The 14332-nt window shown below is 36.3% G+C and overlaps 1 protein-coding gene across 1 annotated transcript; it reads right to left on the reverse strand.

Annotated features, from left to right (window-relative positions):
• Nucleotides 1-10185: 10185 nt before the first annotated feature.
• On the reverse strand, nt 10186-12093 carry LOC149207313 (protein PECTIC ARABINOGALACTAN SYNTHESIS-RELATED-like). The gene is made up of 4 exons (XM_089395679.1): nt 11927-12093; nt 11469-11592; nt 10831-11022; nt 10186-10636 (listed from the first exon to the last, which is right to left on the reverse strand). The coding sequence occupies exons 1-4, from the start codon at nt 11983-11985 to the stop codon at nt 10277-10279; spliced, it is 735 nt and encodes a 244-aa protein (XP_089251805.1). The 5' UTR covers nt 11986-12093; the 3' UTR covers nt 10186-10276.
• Between the last annotated feature and the right edge of the window lie 2239 nt (nt 12094-14332).

The raw sequence follows: 14332 nt of genomic DNA on the forward strand, positions 1-14332 counted from the left end.
ATGTTGGCCCTGGATCCTACCTTTTCAGCTTGAGGTAAATCTAGGCACTAACATAGTGGTGACCATACTGGGGAAGAAAGTTTATTTTCATTGTTTGGCTTTGTAGAGTATAGACGGACCCTGAAGTTAGCCAGGTAGCCTTCGAAACGCTTTTGTTTTGCATTAGCGCAAGTAAATAAAAGTTGCTTCAATCAATCTCCGGTCTAGTCTTATAAGCTGAACATCTGACTTGCAAATTGCCCCAGTAACATGTATCAAATTCAGATCTGATTGTTGATAGTGGACAACGATCAGACACTGGCAAGGCTGAAATCATTCACCTGGCGATTCTAAATCAGTTTCGAGATCAGATCCAAGGACTCCATTGGAGGATCAACCTGACCAGCATAAACATGAAAGGACAATATGGCAAGATCAGGTATTCAAGTTGGAATTTCGTCCAAGAAATTTTGTTCTTTGTTGTAAAGTATTTCTTCTCTTTTCCCGAGAATGTCAAGAAGGCTTTGCAAAGTATATTGTATTTGAGAAAAGATCCTCAGCGTGCATTTGATTCCTTCCGTTTGAAGATTGTGAATGCCAAAGATTTGCATGCCTTTGATCTTGATCAAGACCCTTCTTCTGAATTTTATGATGACCGTCTTCAAACTGATGCGCCCCAAGAGACCAAGACTGATTCTATACCTTCTGTATTTACTCCTACACCTTGTAAAATTCGAGATCGATACAAGCCTCTAATTTTACCTCCTATATCCCATGTTTTCCCTAAAAATCATGATCTATATCTACCAAGATTTGATGGTGAACGCGACAATATCATTGCTGAGAGACATGTATTGAATTTTGAGTCCTTTCTTGACCTTTTTAAAGTTGATGAAGAAGATGTCAGTATTAGGCTTTTTGCTCTTTCTTTGCAAGGCAAAGTCAAGAGTTGGTTTAAAACCCTCCCTGATGCGAGCATCTCAGATCTCCAGCAGTCCGTCAAAGTTTTCCTCGACAAGTGGGTGGTAAGACAAAACCCTTTCTTGATTATAGAAGAGTATAACTAGCTGAAAAGACTGCCAGGGGAGACAGTACAACAGTTTTCTGCCAGGTTTAACCAAGTCTATTTTTCGATGCTGGTTAATATAAGACCTCCTGCTGGATCCGCTCTTGCACTACCCAGGTGCCTTTGATCCAGAAATGGAGTTTCAGCTGAGAGAAAGGAATCTTGCAACACTTGAAGAGATGCAGAATAGTGCAGTAGATGTAGAGGCTCATTTGCTGATCAGAAGGGAAAAGTTGAAGGAAGAAGAGATGAAAAACATAGATCTGGAGGAATCGACATCTCTAGAGGTAAAGCTTGACATTTTGGTAAGTGCAGTGGAAGAGATGATGCAAAGTATCACTACAAGGAATGAGTATGATGTTCAATCCCATGGCTCATTGATTGAGGAAGAACAAATGGTTGATCCAAAACATATTCTTTCTTGTCCCAGTTGTCATAGATCTGATAATGATTGTTTTATAGATCATCTTGGAGAAAATAGATCTGTTGATATGACATGTATGCTCGATGATATCTTTTATATTTATGATTTGCCTCAGTTTGATCATTATGATGATGATGATTATGTTCTCCAAACAGAAGCTCATATTGCAGACAAATCAGCAGCTAGTTTATGGAAGGAGGAAGTTCATTTTCAGCAGCTTGAATATAGTGATCAACCGATGCATATCAGCTACGACAGTGAGGAGGAAAGTGTAGCAAATCTTGAAGTAAGTGAAGGATCTTTGCCTTTGTTTTACTTCGTTTCAATTCATCATAGACAACATTCATGCAATCAGAAATCAACTGTCGACAAGTCTTGATTTGGACTATCTTGAGGACAATGAAAACCTTGTTCAAGACGTTTCATATCTAGATTTGCAACCCCTGAATGCCATGGATTGTCAAGTTGCAGATGAGGACTTGGAAGCTGGCACATATGATCAAATGACGCAAGATTATTCCGTACCATTTTGTTTCGAATCATTTCAGTTTTTGAAGGAAAATTTGCATAGTACATCTTCAATAAAGGATGAGCAGCTTGTAGAAAATCATGCAATCTCATTAAAACCAATAGAAAATGGGTTGCAACAGTCTTTTCAAATTTTTCACGATCCAATAGCTGATGTATTGGATGATGTCTGTAGTCAAAGTCCATCTCCATTGACTACATGTGAGCCTGAAACGTGTACTGATATAAACTTGATCCGGCAGCTGGTTTCTTTGTCATTTTCAGCAGGAGTCTCGTCACAAAGCTCATATCAAAGTTTGCATTCATGGTATGAGGAAAAGAGAAGTAATCCATTGGATGAGCTAAGTCCCATTGTGCATGAATTTCGAGATACTTATGCAGTGTTTTTGGAGGCGGATAGAGAATATATAGTATTCAACGGATCTGTTCACAAGTTTTCATGGGAGTTTCCTTTCAATAGTTCTCTCTTGTTGTTCATAAGCAAGCACTTGTGGAGAATGCAAACAACAGTCGGAATGCTTACTTGGTTGCATTGGTTGTTTCATTTCACTTGATCAGGTGATGAATGAAACTGTTAGAGTAGGTTTTGATGAATAAGCTCTACTTTCAGCGTTATTTTCCAGATTGCCGGTTGCATTTAAGTATCGAGTCAGTTTTTAGTTGAGTGAGAGTCAGTTTGTGTCGTCAAGTCGTTAGTTTTCAGTCATGCATTTCAGCTTGAGTTTTTGACTCCATTGCCCAATGGATGAAGGCACTTAGTCTTTGCAGCCTTCCTCCAGTGATCAAACATGCTCTTGCAAAGTAATTTTAAGGTGTCAAGGTCAAATTTTGTCATTTCAGTAAGTCTTCAAGTAAAATTTGGTCACTAGGTACTAGGTCTAGGGTTTTCTTTTACTCTTTTCAAAGTTGTCCAAATGTCGGTCCATGTCACCATTCAACTGAGTGTACCATCATTCAGAGGGTTTTCATCATCATGTCATGTTCTACTAGGTCATTTTACACCTTGTTAATGTTTCAGTTGTGCTTAGGTAAGGTTCATTTCCCTCTCCTAGGGTTTTGAAGGCAATTTCTCTTGGATGGTCAAATCATCAGCAAAACTTGTATCCTGATGTTCATACACCTCCCCTATCCTAAATGTACCTTATTAAACACTTCCCATCACTGATATCCCTCAAATTCCTCATTTTCGCACAAACCCTAGTTTCTTGCTACAACTTGACAATTTTCTAGGCTAGGCTTGTGTTTTGCCCTTTTGAACCTCTTCCCCTCACTCAATCTTTGAAATTCCACTTTCCCCTGCTTCCTAACATCCCTCCCTACTTCCCAAAATTTTCTCAAGAATTTAGAAGCCCCTTATCCCCTTTATTTCACTTCATTTCGACAAATCCCTTGTTCCACACATTGGGATAGGTTTTACTCCAATGATGTTTCTGAGCAAGAAAAGATGAATTTGGGAAAACTGAGAGAAGTTTTTTTCCAAAATAGGCCAAGGAAGAAAAACATCTCACTTTTTACACAGATGTCATGGTTTTAGAGAAATGTCAAAAATACAGTTGCTTCGGGAGAATTGATGCAGCTCTGAAGTGACCTTGGAAAAATCAAGTTTTCTCCTAGCTTGGTTGGCCAAATGACTTTCTTAATGAGTCAAATGATAACTAGACACAAAAATCTTTCCAATGAGCTATCATGAGCTCAATTTGGAGTTGAGGAAGACTTTCAAAAGTTGACTGCAACAGCACTCTACCTTGAGGCAGCCTCATTTGGCACGTTTTGACCAGTCTTGGGAGATTTGATTTTTGATAGGGCAAATGAACTCCGAATTGAAAAATTCAGTTGGGATGAAAATTAGACTCAATAATATTTCCAACGAGCTATCCCACGCCCAATTTGGACATCGGGAAGGCCTCCAAAAATCTCCTGCAAAAAGCGCAACGCATAGGGTTTGGGGCACAGTGCATTGGGTTTGTGGTGCGGCGCATAGAGCTGTAAGCCCAATTTCACCCATAAACTCTCTCAAATTTCCAAATTTGCTCAATCCTATGGTGTGCAAGTAAGTCCAGCTTTCTTCCCTTGCTAGTGAATGAGTTTTTCTTAAAATTTATGGTGGTTTAGTGAGACAAAACTCAAACCCTACTTCCTTGCAATTTTTGCTCAAAAACAAGTGCTTAGGGTTTGTAGTTTGTGTTTTTGCTGCCAAATTCCATTCCCTCACTCCCACACTCTTTGTTTCCCACATTCATTTTCTAGTTTCATTCCCATATCCCTAAATTCACTAACCCCATATTCCTAACTCTCACTATCCCAAACCCTAGCTACACATTTCTAAACCATAATTGCTATCTCAAAGCCTAAATATTATTTCCTAAACCCTTTCATTCCCCAAAACCCTACAGCTAGCATCAAATGCTCCCCTCATCAGTCCCACTCATCCATGGAGCTCAAAAATATGCAAGCAACCGGCAAGATGCTAAAAGAAGGAAAACCAAGTTGACAACACTTGAAAGGGAAATTCAAGTTGAGCATGAATCTTGGCTTGAGAGGACAAACTTGCACTTGGGAAAGGATGCTAGAGAAAGCCAACAGGAAGAAAACATTGTTAAAGCACATGGTTTATCATTATATGGCAAGAAACAAAGTTTGCAAGGCGAGAATCAAGAGCTTAAAGGCAAAATTGAAGAGGGCATCAAAGAGGCGAAAGGAGCATGAAGGACTTCAATATTGGCTGAGGCTTCCTTGGCCCAACAACATGTTTGATGAAGAAGACTCAGCCCAAATTTCAAAAAATTTGGAGCACTTTTTGCATTTTTGAAATTTTTGGCACAAAAAACAGAATTTTCTGCCCTATGCGCGCACCATGTGGTGCTCGCTTTTGCTAGAAGCCTCCAAAGCACAAAAACTCAGCATTTTTGGATCTGACATGAAAAAATATGCTTGCCTACCAATGGCCAAGAAATTTGGACAGGTTTTGAGCCCTCAAAAAGGTCAAAAACACTCAAAAAATGACCTCACTGCCCCTATTTTGACACACATGAAGCAGTGTTGGGAGAACTGACTTTTGAAGGGGCAAATGGAGGCCAAATTGAAAAATTTCACTTGGGTTGGAAAGTAGACAGACAGACCTTTCCAACAAGCACACTTGGAGCTCATTTGGACAACGAGAAGGCCTCCAAAAGTGGCTTCAAACAAGTGCTACGCATAGAGAAATCAGGCGCGGTGCATAGGGAAAATTTTGCCAGTTTGACCAAATATACTCTATTTTTCGCCTAAATTTTGCCAGTTTGACATTTTCACCTTCTTAAAGTCAAATTTGTGATGTAATTTAATGTACATTGATGGATCATGATGTAAATATGTCAAATTTTCACTTATGGAGGTAGATTCATCTGTTAAAAAGTTGTTTGAAACTGAATGAATCAATTCCCTTGTTTCTAGAGGCAAGCTGTTCCAATGCCTGATTTCTAATTCTCAGTTTAGAATTAGTTGGAACAACTCCTAAACATGTGAGCTCGACCCCTAGAGGCTAGGATGAGCTATGGTTTGTCTATATTATGTGGTTTTTCAGTCATTAGCATGGTTGGACTTTTGAGAAAGCCTTGAGCTTCATTGTACATTCATATCAACATTTTGGCTAAGGAATTGAGACCAGGATTTGCAGCACTCTTTGGGATCCATGTGGCAATTTGTCTTGGTACAGTGCTTTTCTCTGTAATTGTGAATTTTCTTATGTGTTATGTATGCCATTCTCTATCTTGTTTCTTCTAAACTAAACAAACAAGAGTGTAAGTAGAATCCATTGAAATTGCAGTGCTCTATTTGAAGTTTGTTTTAGTTTCTTGATGTTTTCAGTTGTTTGGAGAGGAGCCGTGACTTTCCTTGCCCTCTTCAACTCCTCGCGTGTCTAATTCCTCCACCTCATTCGATTTGAAGTGCCAAAAACAATTGTCTACCTTGCCCCATTGAGATCTCCGCAGGACTGAGCTTCAATCCCCGCACCCAAAATCTATCTTTCCATCTAAGCCAACAAAACATCATTTTATTAAATCAAACTCTCTTGCACTTATACCTAGCCTAAGATAAGTATTTCTATTAGTCATCTCAAGCCCTCATCAATCATAACTTGCTGAGATTGACCCGAAGGGAGCCCTCTCCTGCCCTAGTAGGGCTAGCTACCAGGGTGAGCGTGGTTTGATGTTGGCCCTAAATCCTACCTTTTCAGCCTAAGGTAAATCTAGGCACTAACACTCACTTCTAGATCAATTTGTAAATCTAAATTATAAAGAATGAAATCCATTTGAGAAAAGTAATTTTGTTACCGCACCTAGACACAATTTTCAGTTAAAAATTAAATATCGTATATCATACCTCATTCTTAAGAAATTGGAGCTTAGTACATGATGATAATTGTAACTTATTTATTTTGATGACTAAGATGAATGATTATTTATCAACTATTCTTATAACTTTAACAAAGGCACTTTACCCAAAAAATTTAGAGAACATTAGCATTAGTATCACTACTTGTTACCCCACCAAGACACATTGTTGAGTTGAACCATTCCAAATAAATATGGAGTACTCATATTGTACCACATCATTAAATAAATATGAAGTGATGATATTGTACCACATCATTAAGGAATTGGAACTTAGTACATAACAATAATTATAGCTTGTTTATTTTAATGAACAAGTGAAATAAATGATTATTTAACTAGTTTTATAGCTTTAACAAGAACACCCTATCTCACAAATTTAAATAACATTAACATTATTATCACTACTCGTTAACAATCAATATTGACTTTATTTGAATTCGATGTGTCTTGTGAAATAGTCTCTCTTTTTGAAATACTTTCCACTTTTTCTTTGGAAATCAAAGAAAGTTTCAAAAAGAATTTGTTCTTGGGGCATTCAAGAATCTTAAATGAAAAGGATAGCATTTAACATTTATTTTAGTATAAAAGTTGTTAGAACAAAATAGAAGAAAAAACAATTCATCAAATTAAAATTTTGTCAATAAAACATTAAAAAAAAGTATTAGTATCATTGTATTTTCATAAGGTTGGTCTTTAACAATAAGAAGTTTACTTGGGACAATTTGCAAAAAAATAATGAACAAGAGTTTATTAAATATTCACTTTGCACGGCAAGTGATAAAATGATACCCCATATGCTTACTTTTGTATTTATACTTCTAAATTATGGAAAGCACCGGACATTGTAGTCATAAAGGGAGAGCTGAAAGGGAAACTCTATAGAAGAAAAAGTGTGATAGGGTTCCTATTTTAAAAGTGGATAAGGCACTTCCTATTATAGTTGCTTTGAGAGTATGGATATTTAGAATTAGCAAAAAAATTTAGCACGGATATTTTATTCCCCTTCGATGTGCCTTACAGATTTCAGATATTGTCAATAGAATAATAGATTCCCACAAATCAAAACCATAAAAATTAAAACCCACATCAGTTATTGAGAAGTGATAGATAAAATGGGTTGTCATATATATTTCAATGGAGCTATTCAATGTGATCCACTCCTATATGATGCAAGAAGTTTAGTCTGGTTGGATTTTCACTTTTTGAAATTCAAAGCAGACTTCGGAAGGGGGGCAGGGGGGCCAACAATTTTGGCGACATTAAAATTCTCTCACATTTTGTTATTGAAAAAGGAGCTTAGAGGATTCATGGCTTTGGAGACTTGCTTGTTAGTGTCAAGTGGAAGGGGGATTTCTTTGCTTACGAAAATATTGTATTGTGTCTATTTTTTGAGGTTGATACTAGGATAATGTTGTTCTCAAAAATGCCATTCCAAGACATTTTCAAATAAAGAAACATTCATGTAAATTCATTGTCTATTATCAGTTGGGTTTATCTTGGGTTGTTGGGAACAATGATTGCTATCCTCGACACCTGGATTCAATTCTCACAAATGACATGCTGAACTTGTAACAAGTATATTGTTGCAATTGTTTCAAGCCTAGTTGTTGATTGACCTTGTGCCCTAAGGATTCTACGGTTCACCATTCAAGGTCTTCCCCGGGATTTGTAACTTCGGAAAATACATAAATTAAAAAATAACAAATAAATAGATAAAATTGCCTAAAGCAACACTATCTTTTGATCTTAAATTTTAGAGGACTTGGGAAAAACAAAGGGGTTATTATACCCATTGCACTCGTAACACTTTCTTCCCGTTGCTAGTTTTTGTGTCTTTATTGGTTCTAATGCATTTGGATATTAGGATAGGGATTCTGTTTCTGCTTTAACAAAAATATATAGTCTTTATTGGTTCTAATGCATTTGGATACTAGGATAGGGATTCTGTTTCTGCTTTAACAAAAATATATAGATGTTCAGTGCTGAATTTTGACAGTATTTTTTTCAAAGAAGATAATTATACTGATAAATAGTAAGATCCAGGGATCAAATAAATTAGATTTTTCAGTGAAATTCTTTATCAATATGATCATGTGTAATTTGACACAAAAAATCTCGTTCTTAAGTTATTCTTAGAAGTCTAAGAATATCATCAGACATCTGCAAAATATAGTTTCTTATATATTTGAAATTACACACCCAAAAAAATCCCTCTCAACAATTAAGGCTTTTTCCTCTTAACCATTAAAAAGAAATGTTATCAATCTAAAAATAAATAAGTGCATCTCGAAAATTGCAAGATGCTATTTAATATAAATGCCCACACAATATGAATATATAACGCGTATACGTTAAAGGATATTTTCTTTATTATAATGCAATAAGTTAAAAGTATGAATATTAAACTAACAAATAATAATTAAAATGTCCATTAATACGTTGAAAAACAAGAGATTCAATTTTACTGCGTTAAACTGAATAATTCAGAAGTTAAAAAATTATGATCAATGGTCTGGACGTCAAACGGTCACACAGAGGTGAGTCTGGCAAAGCCAAACAAGGCTTGTTAGCTGTTTTTTAAGAAGAAAACGCCTTCGATTTGCAAACCAGCAACAGGAATGGTGACAAGAATCCATTCTGCTCTCAAAGAGGGCTTCTGAGGTCCTACCATATTCTTACATTTTGTGACATTCCTCAGAAAGTCTATATCGAAAAAACTGTACCAAATTAAAGCTACCAACTTTCGAAACGAACTTCAACTTTACTGCACGTCACGCTCGCTATGTTTATTTGATCACGAAAGCGGACAACTGCACAAATTATATATTGGATTGATGATGACTCCCACAAAAGAATGATATGAACAAATGCAGAGGGTATTATCTCACCATGACCAAGGAATTCACCAACTCAAAAAATTATCGTTGAAATTTTACATGGTAATCAATGATTCGACCATTGAGAATTAAAAAGAAATCCTAATTTAGCATACAACGGATACTACTTACACAAGAAATTGCATAGACCCCTTGCAAAATTGATTGAGTCCCTCCAAGCCTCCCTGCCTCCTTGCCCAAGATCAAACCTCATGAGGTCTTCCTGTAACCAACTCGCAATCAAGTGTGACACAGGACGGTGGAAAAGGCCGAAAGAAGCTTGGGAAGAATGGGTATGTATATTTTGCACGTCTGGGGCAGTGGAATCAGAAAAGCATTTCATTTTGGAATGTGATGTGTTTCAGAGAAAGTTGGGAATACGTTAGCATCAGTTCATTGGCATTGTCTTTTCAGCGAGGGGACTGTTAAATGGTTGGGCCAGCTCATCATCAATTTGAATAGAAAGGATTAATTGCAAAAGGCGAAAAGCAGGGAACTGGTGGTCCAATAGACTATTTTTAGTCTCGTGGACGTTAAAATATCCTTTCATTTCATTACAGTTACCAGCCGTGGAATCATGTGTGGCTTCATATCACCAGGAATGGTCAGTTTATTACAGTTTCATTTCCCTGTTCAGGTGATGAATAGCACAGCCACAGTACTCATGAAATAACACATTCATGAATAGCACAGTCACAGTACTCATGAAATAACACATTCCTCCAGAGAAGGGTACTACTGCCGAAGCAAGGTACTTACTCCCAGTATACACACGATTGAGTAGAGACCATAACCACTTACTGTTAACTTAATCCAATTTGAAATAAGAGGCACAATCCATTCAGGTAAAGGAACAACAAAAGACATTATGCACCAACTGGAACTTGTTCCCAAAATGCAATGAACTCTGCCACTAACATCCAAACAAAACGAATCTAACAAAAGCTTTGGAAATGCCTGTATTCGTGAAAATAAGAGGAACCACTTGCACAATGAGATTTGACATTCTTACGAAAATTCCATGGTTTCATGCTCTACACATGCAGTGACTTAGAGGATTTTCCCAAATATCATAGGTAGGAAAAGTTGACTCTGGCAAACCAGTTCGGGTTTCATGTGTAACTATAACATCATTCACAAATGCTGGCCAGCTTAAGAAAGGATCCCCTAAATCTCTTGACATAACACCTTTATTAGGTTTGATAGATTTCAAACGGTGTCCCATATACCTACGAGCTCCAATTATCAATTTAGCAAAGTTCCCACCATGTGTCATTACAAAAACATCAGACTTCAAGCAGACAAGGAAATCAAGAGCAGCAAGGCTTGTAACATGTTTCCTGAAGGAATTGAGTTCCTCCTTTGTCGTTAACTCTTCCTTGGTAACCTGAAAGAACAAAAAGCAGCACCATGAATGGAGAATCGTGTCTGGATACCCTCCTTAAACATTTCAACAGAAATTGATGAGAGTTCAACACAAAAAGTTTGCCAACACTAATTCAGATAGATGATGGGACAAATAGCAACTGCATCAGTGCAAATTGTAAAACAAAGTACACTCAAGTTAATTTCCAGACATACCAAATTTGGGAACATATTTCTTAGAGGAGCCATGCGATTCTGACCACCATAAACTTGCCCAGATGCAACATAAATCTGTGTCTCCTTAGGATACCCCATTGCCTTCAAGATAACTGCAACTTCACCTGGTTCAAGTGGACAGCGACCCTCTTTTCGTTTCTGCAATGCTAGTTGCCATAAGTGGGAACCATTCTGCAGCAAATATCATCTAAGTTATAACTCAGGAAATTAATCCATATGATTAAGAAACAGGTTGATATCTCAAATACTCAACTGATTTTAACCAGAATATAATATTCTTACCATATCAAAACCAATGGAGATGCCTACAAACACGGAAGCTGAAGTTCCAAGTAATGCAACCACAAAGTACATGTCTTTGAAAATTGACACTTATTATTATCCTTTACTCTTATGTGTAGTGTAACCACTAAAAGTTGAAAACATGTCCATTATCATCTTAAATTTGGGGCTTTGCTTTCACGCAGTAAAAGCATAATCTCCATTGAAAATGTTGGATTCTAGAATAATAATTACACAATAGGCAAGAAAAAAAATAACCTCCATCGCTAGCATTAAACCATCTTTATGTGAGAACAGGCAAAGCTTAAACCACCTTACAGAAAGCATAAACTTACTTTATAACGGCGAGGCCACTCTTTTTGTCTGTAAGCAGCCATCATTGCCTTTTCATCCCTTGTTCCAGCAAAATCACAGAATGACAAACCAACCATGCCCTTTTCAAAACGCAGATGTAGTGCCCTGCTCCGCCCAAATCAATATTAATCATAACATAACTAAGGAGATCACCTGACATTAACAAGCGAGATCTCTATATCTATGGAAACACTATGTAAATCAAACAATACAGAGGAGTGTCATTAGCTCAAAAAACCCTGATCATGTGGAACAATGAAATATTTAATAAATCAAATAAAAATAAGGATGTACATGAGCACAATGGAAAAAGCTCATTCATTCCTTTCAGAAAAATTAATGCCCTTTTTCAAGCACATTGCTGGGAATAGAAAGGGAAAATAAAAGACCTTGAACCTACAGCAGACAATTTCCCAACATAGAAACTAAAATAACTTACATGTAAGGATGTGTCACTCCCGTGCGGTTCCTCATCCTTGAGGCCAAAACTTCTGCCATTGTTTCTATCTCAGGTAGAAACTTCAAGGCATGGTAGTTAACTCTGCACCTCAAACGGTTTATTTCTGCTGGAACATTATCATATCTGAAAAAGAAGTACAAACACAAAATACATCATGCAAGAGAAGAATTTTGATGGTCTCCACTGGCCATCAACGCATTGAACTTCTAGTACCATCAATAATGGAGATATATATATTTGTGCGATTCTCACAATTTGACATAAATACAAAAGCCACATGCAACAGAGTTAAACTTTTCTAAACTTCTTGATGAGAGAATATTTCAGCCCAACATGTAAAAATCAATTCTTCATATGCAATGAATACAGCTTTAGTCAAATTAACTTCGAAAAAAAAAGTCAAAATCTTATGAAGTGAAAGAAATCAGAAATAACCAGATCATTCGATTCAAATCACATGAAGGTTCTGTTGAACTGTAACGTGATCTCTCCCAGTTGACAAGTGGTCAGAAACAATATAATTAATAAACATAACCAAACACTCACAAAGCCAATGTTCAATTTTCATATATAATTTTCAACATTACTATTGATAACAATGGAAGTCAAAAAAGAAACGTCAGTAAAAATAAGGTTACAGCAAGGTCCAGGGAAGGGGAGTAGCAGATGTGTCGATGAGCTACCCATCTGACTAGGAAGCAAGGCTACAGAGGACAGCATATTGGACAACAAATAAAACACAATTAAATAGATATATTGAGATCAACATTATAGAACTAAGGATTGCCAGGCACACATAAATTGTATCAAATGAAAATGCAAACATTAGGTTACAAAATTGTTTAACTAGTGAATCACAGTTTTTCATTCATCTGAAAAAAGGAAAAACCATATAAATTATAATGCAGATACTGTAACAGACGTCATAACTTAATACCAAAAACAAGTTCATTGGCACCTCCCAGCAATCCAAAATGCTTCGGCTTTGGATATTCCAGATACTCGTTTACGTAGCAGAATATTCAGAATTCTGAATATCTGGAATATGTAAATATCCATTATGGGACAAGTAATATATTTATAAGAATGTTCAATATACAAGAGATATCGATATGATATAGATCTGATCGGTTACAAATGAGGGTCTGCTTAAATATCTAGGAAAGTGCCCCTTCATGAACAGTCATATCCTTAGCGATATGCCTATTCACTATACTAATCATTATTAACTATTAATTGATTATTTATATTCATAACCTAGCCTTCCCCTTAGAAAAAACTTTGTCCTGAAAGCTTATTGATGACAATGCTTGATATACTTTTTTGTCTCGTCGTGTCTTCTCATCTTCTCAATTCTCGAACTATCATCTTCAATGATACAAGAAGATATGAACTTCTGAGTGTGGTACAGAATTGTCACACTGAAATGATCTAACCATCCCAAATTAATTTTTTTTGGAATCTTGTAATTACTGGAAACACGGGATGAATTGTTATCATAAGACTGGTTTATGGTGGCATCCATATTCTTGGGAACACAAGTCACTTGTTTCCGGTCTGTGATATGGCTTTGCAGACTAGTTGAGATGTCTGCTTTTATGATTTGGGTGTCAATAAGGAGTTCTTGTAATCTGATTTCCCCTTATCCTATTCCTAGCAATTTCTTGATTTACTTTAAGTTTCTAATTTCCTTCAAGTAAAGAAGTTGCTTCGTTAATTGTTGGATCTTCACTTGAAATTTCTGTCATTTGAATTGCAACCTCTGAGTACGTCTTTACTTCAATTGGATTGGGATATTTCTGAATTGTTATATTATCTGGATCAGTGTTTGTTCCCTTATCTGCAACATGAATTTGAACATCTCAAGGTTTTGATGCTTCTTCTTGATTAAGTTGTTCTAAATTGTCATTTAGCGACTTCTTATCACTCTTAAGCTTCTTTATTTGCATAAGTAGGTTTCGACTGAGATTCTTTAGACATGAGTTTTCTAGATTGTTGAATTTATTCTTAGTGTCCTTCTCCTCATATTTTAAACTTTTGATTTGTTCTAATAAACTTTGATTAAGGTTCTTTAAGCATAAATTTTCCTCTTCTTGTTTTGACAAGTGTTTCTTGAGTTCTTTCTTTGTGACCTTAACTTTCTTGAATTGTTCCAGTAATTTTTCATTGTGGTCCTTGAGATGAGAAATTTCTTCATCTTCTTTTATTACTTCTTCATAATGCATATCCTCGAGACCTTTATATTTCTATTGTGATGCCTTTTTGTTTCCCTAAAGTTTGGCGATTTTGTCTTCTAAATTTTTAATATGTGAATTTTCTTAATCTTCCAACTGCAATTTCTCGGTACATTGGATTACATCGTCTTGTAGGAGCAATGTTGGGTGT

Source organism: Pinus tabuliformis, chromosome 1_2 (genome assembly GCF_031772625.1).
Source record: "Pinus tabuliformis cultivar Carrire ecotype Pingquan chromosome 1_2, CPIR1, whole genome shotgun sequence".
Taxonomy (NCBI): domain Eukaryota; kingdom Viridiplantae; phylum Streptophyta; class Pinopsida; order Pinales; family Pinaceae; genus Pinus; species Pinus tabuliformis.

What these genes read in the sequence shown, in the direction of transcription:
- LOC149207313 (XM_089395679.1), bottom strand. Translation starts at nt 11,985, where the DNA reads ATGGCAGAAGTTTTGGCCTCAAGGATGAGGAACCGCACGGGAGTGACA. An exon ending in AGTGGCCTCGCCGTTATAAA is followed by an intron (nt 11,023 to 11,468) that starts GTAAGTTTATGC and finishes TATTTGCTGCAG; the next exon opens with AATGGTTCCCACTTATGGCA. An exon ending in GAAATATGTTCCCAAATTTG is followed by an intron (nt 10,637 to 10,830) that starts GTATGTCTGGAA and finishes TTGTTCTTTCAG; the next exon opens with GTTACCAAGGAAGAGTTAAC.